Below are 19,129 nucleotides of genomic sequence, written 5' to 3'. Positions count from 1 at the left end.
CTAGTGGTGACGTTAAAAAAAAATAAACTTTTTTTTTTTTTTTCAATACTCACATCACAGTATCTGCCGAATATCTGAGCCGAGTCACTGTTACCATTGTAAATCGCCACGTAGTTCTGTGAACACATGGACACACCTGGCACGCCGAGCATCGTAAATGTAAGGGAGATAACCCGGCGTGCCGGAACCGTGATGCGCCACGTGCACGTTGCCACACTTGAGTAGTTGCTGGGAAATCCTGGGCTTGTCAGACTGCCATTTATACCTGTCAAGTTCCCACCACAACCTAGCCCTAAAAACAGAAATAATATTTTATACAGTGAAAATGCCTCAAAACCCTGACCCTATGTAAACAGGAATTTCTTCAAAACTGGACCTTTTCATCATCCCTTGTTAAATATTAGTACAGGCCATGACCTATATAAACCTGTAAACCTGGTATTACCTTTGGAACTGGACATTTCTCATTGTCCTTTTTTAAAGCTTAAATATCAGTACAGGACATAACCTCTCTAAACCAGATACCCCTTTAAACCAGACTTTTTACTTGGTTACCAGCCTCGGTTGCATCGTGGTTAGGCCATCGGTCTACAGGCTGGTAGGTACTGGGTTCGGATCCCAGTCGAGGCATGGGATTTTTAATCCAGATACCGACTCCAAACCCTTAGTGAGTGCTCCGCAAGGCTCAATGGGTAGGTGTAAACCACTTGCACCGACCAGTGATCCATAACTGGTTCAACAAAGGCCATGGTTTGTGCTATCCTGCCTGTGGGAAGTGCAAATAAAAGATCCCTTGCTGCTAATTGGAAGAGTAGCCCATGTGTGGTCCTTAACCATATGTCTGACGCCATATAACCATAAATAAAATGTGTTGAGTGCATTGTTAAATAAAACATTTCTTTCTTTCTTTCTTTTACTTGGTTCCGTGGGTGTCCAGTTTAGGGGGGTTTCATGATATATAATCGAACTGTCTGCTATTTCCATGACTATTTAATATTGGGAAATCTAGAGCTTGTCAATATTTTCAACCTAGCCCTGAAAATAGAAATTATATATTATATATGGTCAAATTATCTGCTATTTCTGTGACTATTTAATACTGGGAAATTTGAGGCTTGTCAAGACTTCCCTCCACAATCTAGCCCTCAAAATAGAAATAATAGAATCAAATCTGAACAAAATAGTTGTATCTCTGCACAAAACAGAGTTAAATGGATATTTTAACAAGATTGTGACTGCTACCATGAAGCACTGTAATGTGATTTGTCTAAAGGAAGACTGCCACTTCCAGGATGATGCATCCTTCCTGATCTGTCTGTAGGTGTATTGCCACTTCCAGGATGATGCATCCTTCCTGATCTGTCTGTAGGTATACTGCCACTCACAGGACTATACATCCTTCCTGATCTGTCTGTAGGTGTACTGCTACTTCCAGGATGATGCATCCTTCCTGATCTGTCTGTAGGTGTACTGCCACTCACAGGATTATACATCCTTCCTGATCTGTCTGTAGGTGTACTGCCACTTCCAGGATGATGCATCCTTCCTGATCTGTCTGTAGGTGTACTGCCACTCACAGGACTATACATCCTTCCTGATCTGTCTGTAGGTGTACTGCTACTTCCAGGATGATGCATCCTTCCTGATCTGTCACAGGTGGACTGCCACTCACAGGACTATACATCCTTCCTGATCTGTCTGTAGGTGTACTGCTACTTCCAGGATGATGTATCCTTCCTGATCTGTCTGTAGGTGTACTGCCACTTCCAGGATGATGCATCCTTCCTGATCTGTCTGTAGGTGTACTGCTACTTCCAGGATGATGTATCCTTCCTGATCTGTCTGTAGGTGTACTGCCACTCACAGGATTATACATCCTTCCTGATCTGTCTGTAGGTGTACTGCTACTTCCAGGATGATGTATCCTTCCTGATCTGTCTGTAGGTGTACTGCCACTCACAGGATTATACATCCTTCCTGATCTGTCTGTAGGTGTACTGCTACTTCCAGGATGATGTATCCTTCCTGATCTGTCTGTAGGTGTACTGCCACTCACAGGATTATACATCCTTCCTGATCTGTCTGCAGGTGTACTGCTACTTCCAGGATGATGTATCCTTCCTGATCTGTCTGTAGGTGTACTGCCACTCACAGGATTATACATCCTTCCTGATCTGTCTGCAGGTGTACTGCTACTTCCAGGATGATGTATCCTTCCTGATCTGTCTGTAGGTGTACTGCCACTCACAGGATTATACATCCTTCCTGATCTGTCTGCAGGTGTACTGCCACTTCCAGGATGATGCATCCTTCCTGATCTGTCACAGGTGGACTGCCACTCCCAGGATGATAATCCTTCCTGTCACTCATAGGACAATACATCCTTCCTGATCTATCTGCAGGACTGCCACTCAGGACTATACATCCTTACTGTCACTCAGGACAATACATCCTTCGTGATCTGTCTGAAGGACTGCCACTAACATGACTATACATTCCTACTGCCACTCATAGGACAATACATCCTGGTCAGTGTTGTATCCAATGTAGGCTTTAATTAACTGTAAACTTACATAATGGAAAGAAATAAACATTCAACCCATAATACCACATTACCAACATGGCGGTCCCACCAGTGCTAAGTTATTTGGAACTACCGGTGCAACGTAATTAATGTCCCATATTATAAGATAAAAATGTTACGTCATTCTTCCCTCCTAGAAGAAAGTTCACTGTCTTAAGGATACGGGTAAATCACTTATCACCAACCATACCAAGAAGGTTTCTTTATCTCACGAGTGGAACGTCGAATCACAGGTGCATCTCTAGTAGGGATTAGTTCTTGGTCAAACACATTGGTGTGTGGAACAGTGGAATCACTCATGTCAGAAGTGAGTGGAGTAATGGATTCACTCACATCAGTAGCATGACTATCCTGATAATCATCAGTAACATCGGATATACTGTCCCGTGACGCACACTGAGCATCTAAGGTATTGTTTGGATAAGGAGCCAAGTCTCTGAGAGAAACAGTTGATTCACGACCATCCATATACCGCACATGGGCATAAGTTGGGTTAACCTCTTTCAACTCGACTTGGTCAACCAGCGGATCATTCTTGCTTGATCGGACAAATCTACGAAGTAGGACTGGACCTGGGGTTGTCAGCCACGTTGGGATTGAAGTACCAAAAGATGATCTCCGTTGAAAGCCAAAGAATCTCTCATGAGGAGTTGTATTTGTGGATGTTGAGAGAAGCGATCTGATTGAATGTAGCACATCTGGAAGCACATGTTCCCACTGTGAATCTGGCAGACTCGAGGATTTTAGTGCAAGACGGACAGCCTTCCAAATGATACCATTATACCTTTCAACCTGTCCATTCCCAATCGGATGATATGGAGTAGTTTTGCTTGTCGCTATCCCTCGTTGTGATAAGTAGTTCTTAATCTCTTCCGACAGAAAGGATGATCCACGATCAGAATGGATGTAGCTAGGCAATCCACACAAAGTGAATAACTGGTCGAGGCATTTAATTACAGTAGACGAGTGCATGTTTGGGCAGGGAAATGCAAATGGAAAACGTGAATACTCATCTATTACAGTCAGTATGTACACGTTGCGTGATGCCGAAAGCAATGGCCCCTTGAAATCAATACTTAGTCGTTCCATGGGCTGTGTTGCTTTGACCAATGTACCAGGTATTGGATGATAGAACTGAGGTTTCAGTTCAGCACAAATTTTGCAAGTAGAGCATGTTCTCTTCACCTCCTCAGTAGAGAAAGGTAAGTTCTTTGATCTTACAAAGTGCAACATTCGAGTCACACCTGGATGGCACAAGGCTTTATGGATATCATCTAGGCTAGATGTTGATACTGAAGAAAGAAATGCACGAGTAAAACTGTCTGGTGCCACATTGTCCTTTCCAGGCCTATACTTCACAGTGTAGCAAAATGAAGCTAGTTCAATTCTCCAGTCTTGTATCTTGTTATTCTTGATTTTTGAACGTTTCCTGTTGTCCAGCATGAAAGCTACAGAGCGCTGATCTGTTACCAGTGTGAAATGGCGACCAGCCAGAAAATGGCGCCACTTGCGCACAGCTTCAATGATAGCTGTCGCCTCTTTCTCTACAGGTGGGTAATGTAGTTCGCTACCCTGCAGTGTTCTTGACATGAATGCAACTGGCCGACCACCTTGGTTTAATGTCGCAGATATGGCAACTTCAGAAGCGTCACACTCAACCACAAAAGGACGACTTTCATCTATGGATTGTAGTGCTGCTCCTTCAAGCTCCTTTTTTAGTAGATCAAAAGCTTCAAGGGCAGTCTTACTTAATGGGAAGGCATTAGCACTCACAAGTGGCTGTATTTTGTCAGAAAAGTTCGGTATCCATTTGGCATAGTAAGCGAACATACCAAAAACTCTTCTTAGAGAACGCACATTGGTGGGAGGAGGAAATTCCTGTAGAGGTTTAAGTCTTTCTTCATCTGGTTTGATGACGCCATTACCAACATGATACCCAAGAATATTGATGGATGTCTTGTTTTCCACAGATTTGTTTTTGTTAAGAGTTAAATTTCTTTGCTCTACAGCTTCAAGAAACTTACTAACATTTGCATCATGTTCCTGCTGATCACGGCCTGCAACTGTGATATTATCTAGATACGGGAATGTGTCTCTGAGTGCCTCCTCTTCAACCATCCTGTCCATGGCTCTCTGAAAAACGGCCACACCATTTGTAAGACCAAACGGAATTCGGCAGAATTGGTAGAGTCTACCATTTGCCTCAAATCCTGTGAACTTCCTATCAGGTTCTTGTATTGGAACTTGATGATATGCACTTTTAAGATCAAATGTTGAAAACACTTTGTAGTGTGCGAGGTTATTGACCATCTCATCAATTCTAGGCAGTGGATACGCATCAAGCTCTGTATACTGATTTATGGTCTGGGAATAGTCCACACACAGTCGTTTCTTGTGTCGTTGTAAAGGATCCTTGACAACTACAACTTGTGCACGCCAAGGTGATGTACTGGGCTCAATAATACCATCTGCGAGAAGACGAGTGATTTCTTGTTCTATAAAGTTCTTGTCATCCTTGCTGAAACGCCGGGACTTTGTTGCAATAGGTTTACACTCAGGAAGAAGATTTGCAAACAATGATGATTCACCCAGTGAAGCTACTGAAAGTGCCGATACTGATTTTGTCCTAGGGATTACCAAATCAGGATTACTGCCATCAAATTCAATGATAACACACTTGTGTTGCTTCTGGAAATCTTGTCCAAGAATGAGGTCACTGCAAAGATTCTTAAGAACACCCAGTCGAGTGGATGTATAAACATGACCATTTATGTTTAAGTCCACCAAACAGTGCCCAAGAACATGGGTCTTTAGAGTCGTCATGGCCATAGATATATCTTGAGATGAAGGAGAGATTTTAAGCTTCAGGTTTTTGGCGACGTGTTCACTTACGAAACTATCTGAGCTGCCAGAGTCAATTAGAGCTGTTAGATTATGTCCACAGACAGAAACACACAAAGAAGCTTGAGACAGACTCTGGGGACAAGCGGCAGTAATTGAACAGATTGTTGGTGAAAATATTGCAGCTGAAGTACTGTTATTACTTTTGTTAGATCTGGACTGACATACTTTTGCGAAATGACCTTTAATGCCACATTTATTACAACACACATCCCGAGCTGGGCATGCCCTCCTATTATGAGTGGCTCCTCCACAGAAAAAGCATTTCTTTCCTGTTGGATATGTTGTAGCTAGAGGATGTTCACGTGGAACGGGTACTTCATCGGTCGAAGAAGTGTCGATACTTGCAGCTGAACATCTCCCTGATGACGTATATGCTTCGGAATTTTTCTGTGCCAGGTCTAGAGCATTTGCTTGATCAAAAGCTGTACTAAGATCTAGTTGCTTGTTTTCCAGAAGTCGTTGACGAATTAGTGGAGAGGAAATCCCGTTAATAAAAGCATCTCGAATTAGTTCTTCACGATATTGCTCTGCATTGACAGGTTTGAGATTACAATCCCTACTGAGCTTTCTTAATTCTTGTAGGAATTCACTCAGGGTTTCACCAGACTGTTGTCGTCTGGTTGCAAGCAAATGGCGAGCGAATATTTACTTTGGCGACTTAATATACAAATTCGTCAGTGTTGTAATAGCAGTATCATAATCATTGCAGTCTTCAATGTATTCATAAACATTATGACTCACGTAATTGATCAGAGTTCTGTACTTAGGAGCATGATCACCACATTCGTCGATGAAATTTGTGAATGTCTGATGCCAGTGTTTCCATTCTTTTGCAGCGTTGGGAGAATTTGGGTCTAAGTCGAGACGAGCAGGTTTCAAGAGAGTGTCCATGATAAACAGTTAATTAAATTGTTGTATCCAATGTAGGCTTTAATTAACTGTAAACTTACATAATGGAAAGAAATAAACATTCAACCCATAATACCACATTACCAACATGGCGGTCCCACCGGTGCTAAGTTATTTGGAACTACCGGTGCAACGTAATTAATGTCCCATATTATAAGATAAAAATGTTACGTCAGTCAGTCTGCAGGACTGCCACTCCCAGGATGATACATCCTTCCTGATCTGTCTGCAGGACTGCCACTCCCAGGATGATACACCCTTCCTGATCTGTCTGCAGGACTGCCATACACAGGACGATACACCCTTCCTGATCTGTCTGCAGGACTGCCATACACAGGACGATACACCCTTCCTGATCTGTCTGCAGGACTGCCATACACAGGACGATACACCCTTCCTGATCTGTCTGCAGGACTGCCACTCCCAAGACGATACACCCTTCCTGATCTGTCTGCAGGATTGCCACACACAGGACGATACACTCTTCCTGATCTGTCTGCAGGACTGCCACACACAGGACGATACACCCTTCCTGATCTGTCTGCAGGACTGCCACACACAGGACGATACACCCTTCCTGATCTGTCTGCAGGACGATACACCCTTCCTGATCTGTCTGCAGGACTGCCATACACAGGACGATACACCCTTCCTGATCTGTCTGCAGGACTGCCACACACAGGACGATACACCCTTCCTGATCTGTCTGCAGGACTGACACTCACAGGACAATTCTTCCTGATCGGTCTGCAGGAAGACTGCCACTTCTACTACACCAACTTCTCTCTCACTAACCACTAATTCACTATCCTGACAGACATCTCAGATAGCTGAGGTGCGTGTCCAGGACACTATGCTTGACCTTAGTTGGATATAAATAAATCAAAAAACCAACATTAAAATGAATGATATGAACAACAGTGGCTAATATAAATGATATGCTATTAACTGATCACTGCAGGTGCAGTGGCTGTTATATATGATATGCTATTATCCGGACACTGTACCTGCAGTGGTTGACATAACTGGTATGCTATTCTCTGGACACTGTACCTGCAGTGGTTGATATAACTGATATGCTATTATCCGAACACTGTACCTGCAGTGATTGACATAACTGGTATGCTATTATCTGGACACTGTACCTGCAGTGGTTGACATAACTGGTATGCTATTCTCTGGACACTGTACCTGCAGTGGTTGACATAACTGGTATGCTATTATCTGGACACTGTACCTGCAGTGGTTGACATAACTGGTATGCTATTATCTGGACACTGTACCTGCAGTGGTTGACATAACTGGTGTGCTATTCTCTGGACACTGTACCTGCAGTGGTTGACATAACTGGTATGCTATTCTCTGGACACTGTACCTGCAGTGGTTGACATAACTGGTATGCTATTATCTGGACACTGTACCTGCAGTGGTTGACATAACTGGTATGCTATTCTCTGGACACTGTACCTGCAGTGGTTGACATAACTGGTATGCTATTGTCTGGACACTGTACCTGCAGTGGTTGACATAACTGATATGCTATTGTCTGGACACTGTACCTGCAGTGGTTGACATAACTGATATGCTATTATCTAGATACTGTACCTGCAGTGGTTGATACAAATGATATGTCATATCCACGATGGTTGACCGATGCATCAGTTTTGAATTTTAGATATGCAGTGTTGCTTGGAATATACACTGTGTCCGGTATGTCCGGACCACACAGCTGGACCAACATGGTACCATTGGCACTGGTTCCATTATACACCTGACAAAATAAAAGAAAAAATCACAGTCACTTCAAAGGCAAAAACAAACCCATATGCAAATTACTTTGAAATAATCTTATTAACACTGACAGTCTTTCTGTGTAGAACTGTGAAAACTACCCTGAGATAATCATATCGACATTGACTGTGTCTTTCTATGTAGAACTGTAAAACTTATCTTGAAATAATCACATTGACATTGTGTATTTCTATATAGACCTGCAAAATTATCTTGAAATAATTGTATTGACACTGACTCATTCTATGTAGAACTGTGAACATTACCCTGATGTAATTGTATCGACATCGACTGTGTCTTTCTATGTAGTACTGTGAACATTACCCTGAGATAATCATATCAACATCGACTGTGTCTTTCTATGTAGAACTGTGAACATTACCCTGAGATAATCGTATCGACATCGACTGTGTCTTTCTATGTAGAACTGTGAACATTACCCTGAGATAATCGTATTGACATTGACTGTGTCTTTCTATGAAGAACTGTGAACATTACCCTGAGATAATCGTATCGACATCGACTGTGTCTTTCTATGTAGAACTGTGTGAAGTATAGAGCCAGAGTCGACCCAGATGGTGCCATGATCAAAATATCACAATTCATGTTCCGTGGGTAGTTTCCAGGGTAACCGGGACTTGTAATTCTGCCATTATCACTGGTGAAGTTCTTACTGCATGCTGGAAAATAGAACACATTAATAGTACAAATAGTTCAAATATGCACAAGAAAAGGAATCTTTGGCTAGGATGCATACCACCAAATCAAATCCCATGTATGACAATGGTAACATACGTGGCTAAAACTTCTACCTGCAGCGTATCAATCAACATATACATCACTTATATAAATACTAACACCCCTCAACCTTAAGGTAAATCAGAAAAAAAAGGTGGTTACGCTGCTCATTTCAGACACAACAGGTAGCGTCTATGACTACCCAAGTTCCGCACAAAAACTGTCATGTTATTTTTAGTAAGACCCCGCACATGTTTCAAGCACAATCATTATATAGTCCGATGACTTGACCACGACACCACCAAGCCCAGTACCAGATGAACCAGTAGGAGTCTTAATAAAATGAAATTATCTGCCCTTACTTGCGATCTCGTACGTCATCTGGAATCCACCGCTGGTGGAGCTGGCTGGGATGTTGTAGTTAATCTGAACCGTCCGTCCGGCCGAGTCAAACGAGGGAGGAATCGTGCTGCCGCAGTAATGAACCGATCGCCCCGTCAGTCCCTGAAACACATTTTTCATATTACTGGGAATAGAAGGAAGGAAATGTTTTATTTAACGACGCACTCGTTTTACTGATGGTTATATGGCGTTAGACGTATGGTTAAGGACCACACAGATATTGAGAGGGGAAGGAAGAAAATGTTTTATTTAACGACACACTCAACACATTTTATTTACGGTTATATGGCGTCAGACATATGGTTAAGGACCACACAGATATTGAGAGAGGAAACATGCTGTTGGCACTTCATGGCCTACTCTTTCCGATTAGCAGCAAGGGTTCTTTTATATGCACCATCCCACAGACAGGGTAAACATACCACAACCTTTGATATGCCAGTCATGGTGCACTGGCTGGAACGAGAAATAGGATCTATTCCTGACCAACTGCTCACTGAGCGAGCGCTTTACCACTGGGCTACATCCCACCCTTGGAATAGAAAGTATACAATAAAATAGATTTAAGTCACGCAGCTCAAAGCTCATAATTTTATAATAAAGTTAACCTTTGAAAGTTTGTTTTTCTTTAACGACACCATTTGAGCACATTGATTTATTAATCATTGGCTACTGAACGTCAAACATTTGGTAATTTTGACATCTAGTCTTAGAGAGGAAGCCTGCTACATTTATTCCATTTGTAGACAGAACCTTTTATATGCACCATCCCACAGACAGGATAACTCATACCATGTCCTTTAATATACCAGTCATGGTGCACTGGCTGGAATGATAAATAGCCTAATTGACCCACCAACAGGGATCGATCCTAGACCAACCACACGAGTGCTTTACCACTGGGCTATGTCCCACCCCAAGTTAACTTTTAATAATGAATGAATTAATGTTTAAAGGGACAGACCCTAGTTTCAACCCGTGAAAATTAACACTAAGTTTAGTTAATCTACAAACCTGTAAAACATTTGGATAAAGTTACAATTGAGTGAAACATGAGTCTCTGACTTTGAAATGGTGAAATACCTTCTAAAAATAGACTAAAGCTCGACTCCATAACTGTTACTTCTCAGACACACATGTGTTTTGAAAAATATGTGAAATGCATTTTGTGATATTAAAAACACCTGGATGACCAAAAACACTTCGAATGTATGGAAATTGATAATCTAAACAATAAAATCTAAGTAAAGTATGATTTAAGTTATCAAAAATGGTTATAATAGTCAAAAATATGTGTTAGTGTTTAAAAACTAGGTTATGTCCCTTTAATGACAACCCAGCATGAAAAATACATCGGCTGTTGGGTGTCAAACTATGGTGAAAGCAAAACATGGAGTTAACTTTTATGAAATGCTCACCATTGGGAAGTCTCTCAGTTCCACGTATTCTTGCGAGCACCTGGAATCCTGGATCAGACTGAGTCCTGTGAATGTCAGCCGGACTTGTTTGCTCGGACTTGACGAATCGATCGTCCAGCGACAACGGACAAACTGACCAGCTGGACGTGGGTAGTTTGGTGTGGAAATCGTCCTGGCAGTCACATTGGCTGTAAACACACCTCCGCAGAGAGCTGAAATATTTAAAATAGCTGACGATTAAAGGCATACTGTCACGGACCACTGACCTATTACATGGCCTAACAAAGTATTACTTAAAAAATACATAATGTATATATATATTTGATCTGTCCCTAAATGTACTTTATTCAACCATCTACGTAACCACCATACTCCACTTATTAATGATATTTTGTAAAAATAGCTGAATTATGGCAATGGTCCATAATTCAAAAACTAACATTGCTGAGAGGATTGACATGGATTTCACTCCGTCATGGTGTAGTTAAAGTGATGCAATAGCTAGGTTTGGTCTGTAAAAATTAATGTCTTTTTTATTTATTATTTATTTTTTAGAGAAATAAGATCCTTAAATCTGTGACAGTATGCCTTTAATTAATCAATCAGCGAGCAGTCAGTCGTCAGTGGCACACCCTAGTTTTTAAAACACCAAGGCATATTTTTTACTATTAAACCAAACAAAATAAATTTCTGGTCTCTGGTAAAACTGCATTTGGAGCCAAAATATTTAAAATAGCTGATGACTGATCAATCAACGAGAAGTCAAGTTGTTGGTGACACACCCTAGTTTTTAAAACACCAAGGCATATTTTTTACTATTGGACCAAACAAAATAAATTTCTGGTCTCTGGTAAAACAGCATTTGAATGAATGAAGAAAATGTTTTATTTAACGATGCACTCAGCACATTTTATTCTCGGTTATATGGCGTCGGACGTATGGTTATAGATCACACAGATATAGAAACCTGCTGTCGCCACTTCATGGGTACTCTTTTCGATTAGCAGCAAGGGATCTTTTATATGCACCATCCCACAGACAGGATAGTACATGCCACAGCCTTTGTTACACCAGTTGTGGAGCACTGGCTGAAATGAGAATTAGCCCAATGGGGCCACCGATGGGTGATCAATCATAAACCGCCCGTGCATAAAGCGAGCGCTAACTGCATTTGGAGTCATAATGTCATCGCACATGAACTAGGATGTGCATTCTGATTTCAGTTTAAATATGTTCCTTATTTTGGTATCAAATATATCCACCTTTTATGTGCAATCCATGGTTTAAAATAAAAAACCCAAAACAGTAAAAAAAAAAAAAAAAAAAAAAAAAAAAAATTAAAAAGCTCTATCGCCACATCAATTCTGAAACTTTGGTCGAACCAGAGACCAACTTTTTTTTTAATAATTGACATCCGACATTACTTAGATGTTATTGTTTTTGATTATCTATTTCCATACATCTGAAGTGTTTCTGGTCACCCTGGTGTTTGTAATACCTCAAAATAAAAAACACATATACAGGTCTCTTAGAAGTATCAGTTATGGAGACAAGTTCTAATGTTAAAAATAATTAACGGTATTTCCTCGTTTTCATGTCACAGACTCTCGTCTCACTTTATTATAACTCTATCCAAAAGTGCTACAGTTTTATAGATTAACCAAACTTAGAGTCCATTTTCATGGGCTGAAGCTTTAAAACAGAAAAAACTATATAGTGTTGAAAAAGAGAAAATGTATCTTTAACATTCAGCTGTCCGTATGTAGCATTAAATCCTGGTTTGAAACTAAAGTGCAACATTAAAAAAAAAAAGCAGTTTTTAAAAAGAGAAAATGTATCTTTAAGAGTTTACCATTCTGCTGTCCGTATGTAGCATTGAATCCCGCCCTGACGATGCTGCTGTCTGTGTGGAAGTAGACCAGCAAAGCGTTGGTGGAGCCGGTGATGAAGCGAGGTGTTGTTGTATTCTGACAGTATTTCCCGATCAGAGGGTAGTCGGTTGATATTCCGTCATACACCTGACATTCACAACATAGGAAAGAAGGAAATGTTTTATTTAATGATGCACTCAACACATTTTATTTATGGTTATATGCAAATGAGGAAATGTTTTATTTAATGACACACTCAACACATTTTATTTATGGTTATATGAAAATAAGGAAATGTTTTATTTAATGACACACTCAACACATTTTATTTACAGTTATATGGAAATGAGGAAATGTTTTATTTAATGACACACTCAACACATTTTATTTACGGTTATATGGCGTAAGACAAAGTTAAGGACCACACAGATATTGAGAGAGGAAACCCGCTGTTGCCACTTCATGGGCTATTCTTTTTCGGCTAGCAACAAGGGCTCTTTTATATGCACCATCCCACAGACATGATAGTATATACCATGGCCTTTATTACACCAGTTGTGGAGCACAGGCTGGAACGAGAAATAGTCCAATGGGTCCATCATCGGGAATCGTTCCCAGATCGATTGCACATCAGGCGAGCTACGTCCTGCCCCTTTCAGAACATAGTGTCATTAGGTACGTGTTGTAGCTTATCAATAATTTAAAGGCACGTGACCCAGTTTTAACTGCTAGTAAATTAACATCTAAATAACTAGTTTGGAATTAAATGCTAGTACGGTTTTTGAAATTATTACTGACTGAAGTTGATGATGATGTATTCTGACAGTATTTCTCGATCAGATGGTAGTCGGCTGATATTCCATCATAGAGCTCACATTCAGAACATAAGTGTATCGTTAGGTACACATTGGAGGGCGTATACCACCAAATCAAATCCTACATACGTCAATAGTAACATTTGTGGCTGAAATTCCTACATGCAGCATACGAATCAACATACGGCTATAAATACTGACACTCCTCACTCTTAAAGTAAATCATTATTAATGTTTTCTTCTTTTTTCACAAATTACATTAAGTCTTAAAAATAGAATAACATTTTATTTTAAAAACATTCCTTTCATCTAATTTTCACAGTAAAATCCTGCTCTCGCGCTGAGATAATCCCAGGCACAGATGGACGGATGGATAGATGGATAGATGGATGGATAGATGGATGGACAGATGGACGAACGGATGGATAGATGGAAAGATGGATGGATGGATGGATGGATAGACGGATGGATGGATGGATGGATAGATGGATGGATGGATGGACAGATGGATAGACCGATGGATAGATGGATGGATAGATGGATGAATGGACGGATGGACAGATGGATAGATGAATAGATGAACGGATGGGTGAGTATGGGTGTTTTATGTATATCTTGGTCAATGTTATTTTCTTTTTTTGTTCTACAAATTACACATAAAAATAGAATAAAACAAAATTTCAAAAAATAGTTCAAAGTAAAATGCTGCACTCACAGCGAGATAAGATAGATAAAAGGATGGGTGTTTTATGTATATCTTTATCTTTTTTTTTGTTTTACAAATTACACATAAAAATGGAATTAAACAAAATTTTAAAAAAGAAAAAAGAAAAAAGTAAAATGCTGCACTCACAGCGAGATAAGATAGATGAGAGGATGGATCTTTTATGTATATCTTGATCAATGTTATGACATAAAAATATTTTAATCTTTTTTAAACATTCCTTTCTTTTAATTTTCAAAGTAAAAATTCTGCACTCACGGCGAGATAATCCCAGGCACAACGTGAATGTCGCTCAATGTCCATCGCAGTGATGTTTAATGTCGCTAGTTTGTTGTCTCCCACCAGAATTGTCCACTTGCAGTCGAGATTGTTCTCATACAACCAATCGTTATTTCCATCCACGGAGGAGAAAGCACCTGACGTTCTGTTGAGAATTCCTCCACAACCATGCGCAGGACCTGCAAAAAGACAACAAATAATAATGCTTTATTCAAATCTGTCCAGAACTTCATTATAATTATCAACCAGCCTCAGTGTTGTCGTGGTTAAGCCATCGTAACATAAGGCTGGTAGGTACTGTGTTTGCAGCCCGGTACCGGCTTCGGTGTTGTCGTGGTTAAGCCATCGTAACATAAGGCTGGTAGGTACTGTGTTTGCAGCCTGGTACCGGCTTCGGTGGTGTCGTGGTTAAGCCATCGGACATAAGGCTGGTAGGTACTGTGTTTGCAGCCCGGTACCGGCTTCGGTGGTGTCGTGGTTAAGCCATCGGACATAAGGCTGGTAGGTACTGTGTTTGCAGCCCGGTACCGGCTTCGGTGGTGTCGTGGATAAGCCATCGGACATAAGGCTGGTAGGTACTGTGTTTGCAGCCCGGTACCGGCTTCGGTGGTGTCGTGGATAAGCCATCGGACATAAGGCTGGTAGGTACTGTGTTTGCAGCCCGGTACCGGCTTCGGTGGTGTCGTGGTTAAGCCATCGGACATAAGGCTGGTAGGTACTGTGTTTGCAGCCCGGTACCGGCCTCGGTGGTGTCGTGGTTAAGCCATCGGACATAAGGCTGGTAGGTACTGTGTTTGCAGCCCGGTACCGGCTTCGGTGGTGTCGTGGTTAAGCCATCAGACATAAGGCTGGTAGGTACTGTGTTTGCAGCCCGGTACCGGCTTCGGTGGTGTCGTGGTTAAGCCATCAGACATAAGGCTGGTAGGTACTGTGTTTGCAGCCCGGTACCGGCCTCGGTGTTGTCGTGGTTAAGCCATCGTAACATAAGGCTGGTAGGTACTGTGTTTGCAGCCCGGTACCGGCTTCGGTGGTGTCGTGGTTAAGCCATCGGACATAAGGCTGGTAGGTACTGAGTTCGCAGCCCGGTACCGGCTTCGGTGGTGTCGTGGTTAAGCCATCGGACATAAGGCTGGTAGGTACTGTGTTTGCAGCCCGGTACCGGCTTCGGTGGTGTCGTGGTTAAGCCATCGTAACATAAGGCTGGTAGGTCCTGTGTTTGCAGCCCGGTACCGGCTTCGGTGGTGTCGTGGTTAAGCCATCGGACATAAGGCTGGTAGGTACTGTGTTTGCAGCCCGGTACCGGCTTCGGTGGTGTCGTGGTTAAGCCATCGGACATAAGGCTGGTAGGTACTGTGTTTGCAGCCCGGTACCGGCTTCGGTGGTGTCGTGGTTAAGCCATCGTAACATAAGGCTGGTAGGTACTGTGTTTGCAGCCCGGTACCGGCTTCGGTGGTGTCGTGGTTAAGCCATCGTAACATAAGGCTGGTAGGTACTGTGTTTGCAGCCCGGTACCGGCTTCGGTGGTGTCGTGGTTAAGCCATCGGACATAAGGCTGGTAGGTACTGTGTTTGCAGCCCGGTACCGGCTTCGGTGGTGTCGTGGTTAAGCCATCGGACATAAGGCTGGTAGGTACTGTGTTTGCAGCCCGGTACCGGCTTCGGTGGTGTCGTGGTTAAGCCATCGGACATAAGGCTGGTAGGTACTGTGTTTGCAGCCCGGTACCGGCTTCGGTGGTGTCGTGGTTAAGCCATCGGACATAAGGCTGGTAGGTACTGTGTTTGCAGCCCGGTACCGGCTTCGGTGGTGTCGTGGTTAAGCCATCGGACATAAGGCTGGTAGGTACTGTGTTTGCAGCCCGGTACCGGCTTCGGTGGTGTCGTGGTTAAGCCATCGGACATAAGGCTGGTAGGTACTGTGTTTGCAGCCCGGTACCGGCTTCGGTGGTGTCGTGGTTAAGCCATCGGACATAAGGCTGGTAGGTACTGTGTTTGCAGCCCGGTACCGGCTTCGGTGGTGTCGTGGATAAGCCATCGGACATAAGGCTGGTAGGTACTGTGTTTGCAGCCCGGTACCGGCTTCGGTGGTGTCGTGGATAAGCCATCGGACATAAGGCTGGTAGGTACTGTGTTTGCAGCCCGGTACCGGCTTCGGTGGTGTCGTGGTTAAGCCATCGGACATAAGGCTGGTAGGTACTGTGTTTGCAGCCCGGTACCGGCTTCGGTACTGTCGTGGTTAAGCCATCGGACATAAGGCTGGTAGGTACTGTGTTTGCAGCCCGGTACCGGCTTCGGTGGTGTCGTGGTTAAGCCATCGGACATAAGGCTGGTAGGTACTGTGTTTGCAGCCCGGTACCGGCTTCGGTGGTGTCGTGGTTAAGCCATCGGACATAAGGCTGGTAGGTACTGTGTTTGCAGCCCGGTACCGGCTTCGGTGGTGTCGTGGTTAAGCCATCGGACATAAGGCTGGTAGGTACTGTGTTTGCAGCCCGGTACCGGCTTCGGTGGTGTCGTGGTTAAGCCATCGGACATAAGGCCGGTACCGGCTTCGGTGGTGTCGTGGTTAAGCCATCGGACATAAGGCTGGTAGGTACTGTGTTTGCAGCCCGGTACCGGCTTCGGTGGTGTCGTGGTTAAGCCATCGGACATAAGGCTGGTAGGTACTGTGTTTGCAGCCCGGTACCGGCTTCGGTGGTGTCGTGGTTAAGCCATCGGACATAAGGCTGGTAGGTACTGTGTTTGCAGCCCGGTACCGGCTTCGGTGGTGTCGTGGTTAAGCCATCGGACATAAGGCTGGTAGGTACTGTGTTTGCAGCCCGGTACCGGCTTCGGTGGTGTCGTGGTTAAGCCATCGGACATAAGGCTGGTAGGTACTGTGTTTGCAGCCCGGTACCGGCTTCGGTGGTGTCGTGGTTAAGCCATCGGACATAAGGCTGGTAGGTACTGTGTTTGCAGCCCGGTACCGGCTTCGGTGGTGTCGTGGTTAAGCCATCGGACATAAGGCTGGTAGGTACTGTGTTTGCAGCCCGGTACCGGTACGGCTTCGGTGGTGTCGTGGATAAGCCATCGGACATAAGGCTGGTAGGTACTGTGTTTGCAGCCCGGTACCGGCTTCGGTGGTGTCGTGGTTAAGCCATCGGACATAAGGCTGGTAGGTACTGTGTTTGCAGCCCGGTACCGGCTTCGGTGGTGTCGTGGTTAAGCCATCGGACATAAGGCTGGTAGGTACTGTGTTTGCAGCCCGGTACCGGCTTCGGTGGTGTCGTGGTTAAGCCATCGGACATAAGGCTGGTAGGTACTGTGTTTGCAGCCCGGTACCGGCTTCGGTGGTGTCGTGGTTAAGCCATCGGACATAAGGCTGGTAGGTACTGTGTTTGCAGCCCGGTACCGGCTTCGGTGGTGTCGTGGTTAAGCCATCGGACATAAGGCTGGTAGGTACTGTGTTTGCAGCCCGGTACCGGCTTCGGTGGTGTCGTGGTTAAGCCATCGGACATAAGGCTGGTAGGTACTGTGTTTGCAGCCCGGTACCGGCTTCGGTGGTGTCGTGGTTAAGCCATCGGACATAAGGCTGGTAGGTACTGTGTTTGCAGCCCGGTACCGGCTTCGGTGGTGTCGTGGTTAAGCCATCGGACATAAGGCTGGTAGGTACTGTGTTTGCAGCCCGGTACCGGCTTCGGTGGTGTCGTGGTTAAGCCATCGGACATAAGGCTGGTAGGTACTGTGTTTGCAGCCCGGTACCGGCTTCGGTGGTGTCGTGGTTAAGCCATCGGACATAAGGCTGGTAGGTACTGTGTTTGCAGCCCGGTACCGGCTTCGGTGGTGTCGTGGTTAAGCCATCGGACATAAGGCTGGTAGGTACTGTGTTTGCAGCCCGGTACCGGCTTCGGTGGTGTCGTGGTTAAGCCATCGGACATAAGGCTGGTAGGTACTGTGTTTGCAGCCCGGTACCGGCTTCGGTGGTGTCGTGGTTAAGCCATCGGACATAAGGCTGGTAGGTACTGTGTTTGCAGCCCGGTACCGGCTTCGGTGGTGTCGTGGTTAAGCCATCGGACATAAGGCTGGTAGGTACTGTGTTTGCAGCCCGGTACCGGCTTCGGTGGTGTCGTGGTTAAGCCATCGGACATAAGGCTGGTAGGTACTGTGTTTGCAGCCCGGTACCGGCTTCGGTGGTGTCGTGGTTAAGCCATCGGACATAAGGCTGGTAGGTACTGTGTTTGCAGCCCGGTACCGGCTTCGGTGGTGTCGTGGTTAAGCCATCGGACATAAGGCTGGTAGGTACTGTGTTTGCAGCCCGGTACCGGCTTCGGTGGTGTCGTGGTTAAGCCATCGGACATAAGGCTGGTAGGTACTGTGTTTGCAGCCCGGTACCGGCTTCGGTGGTGTCGTGGTTAAGCCATCGGACATAAGGCTGGTAGGTACTGTGTTTGCAGCCCGGTACCGGCTTCGGTGGTGTCGTGGTTAAGCCATCGGACATAAGGCTGGTAGGTACTGTGTTTGCAGCCCGGTACCGGCTTCGGTGGTGTCGTGGATAAGCCATCGGACATAAGGCTGGTAGGTACTGTGTTTGCAGCCCGGTACCGGCTTCGGTGGTGTCGTGGATAAGCCATCGGACATAAGGCTGGTAGGTACTGTGTTTGCAGCCCGGTACCGGCTTCGGTGGTGTCGTGGTTAAGCCATCGGACATAAGGCTGGTAGGTA

General features: G+C 44.2%; 1 protein-coding gene across 1 annotated transcript in view; it reads right to left on the bottom strand.

The window, feature by feature from the left end:
* The window catches only part of LOC121385539 (cubilin-like), a 172,125-nt gene that overhangs the window by 4,036 nt on the left and 148,960 nt on the right, over positions 1-19,129 (bottom strand). Inside the window, exons 60-66 of the mRNA XM_041516248.1 lie at positions 14,415-14,614; positions 12,599-12,764; positions 10,747-10,958; positions 9,289-9,430; positions 8,687-8,868; positions 8,003-8,168; positions 54-292 (exon numbers count right to left, since the gene is read on the bottom strand). Coding sequence (XP_041372182.1) covers positions 54-292; positions 8,003-8,168; positions 8,687-8,868; positions 9,289-9,430; positions 10,747-10,958; positions 12,599-12,764; positions 14,415-14,614 — 1,307 coding nt within the window. The remainder of the gene's footprint in view (positions 1-53; positions 293-8,002; positions 8,169-8,686; positions 8,869-9,288; positions 9,431-10,746; positions 10,959-12,598; positions 12,765-14,414; positions 14,615-19,129) is intronic.

Source organism: Gigantopelta aegis, chromosome 11 (assembly GCF_016097555.1).
Source record: "Gigantopelta aegis isolate Gae_Host chromosome 11, Gae_host_genome, whole genome shotgun sequence".
Taxonomy (NCBI): domain Eukaryota; kingdom Metazoa; phylum Mollusca; class Gastropoda; order Neomphalida; family Peltospiridae; genus Gigantopelta; species Gigantopelta aegis.
This window is presented reverse-complemented; position numbering and strand designations above follow the sequence as displayed.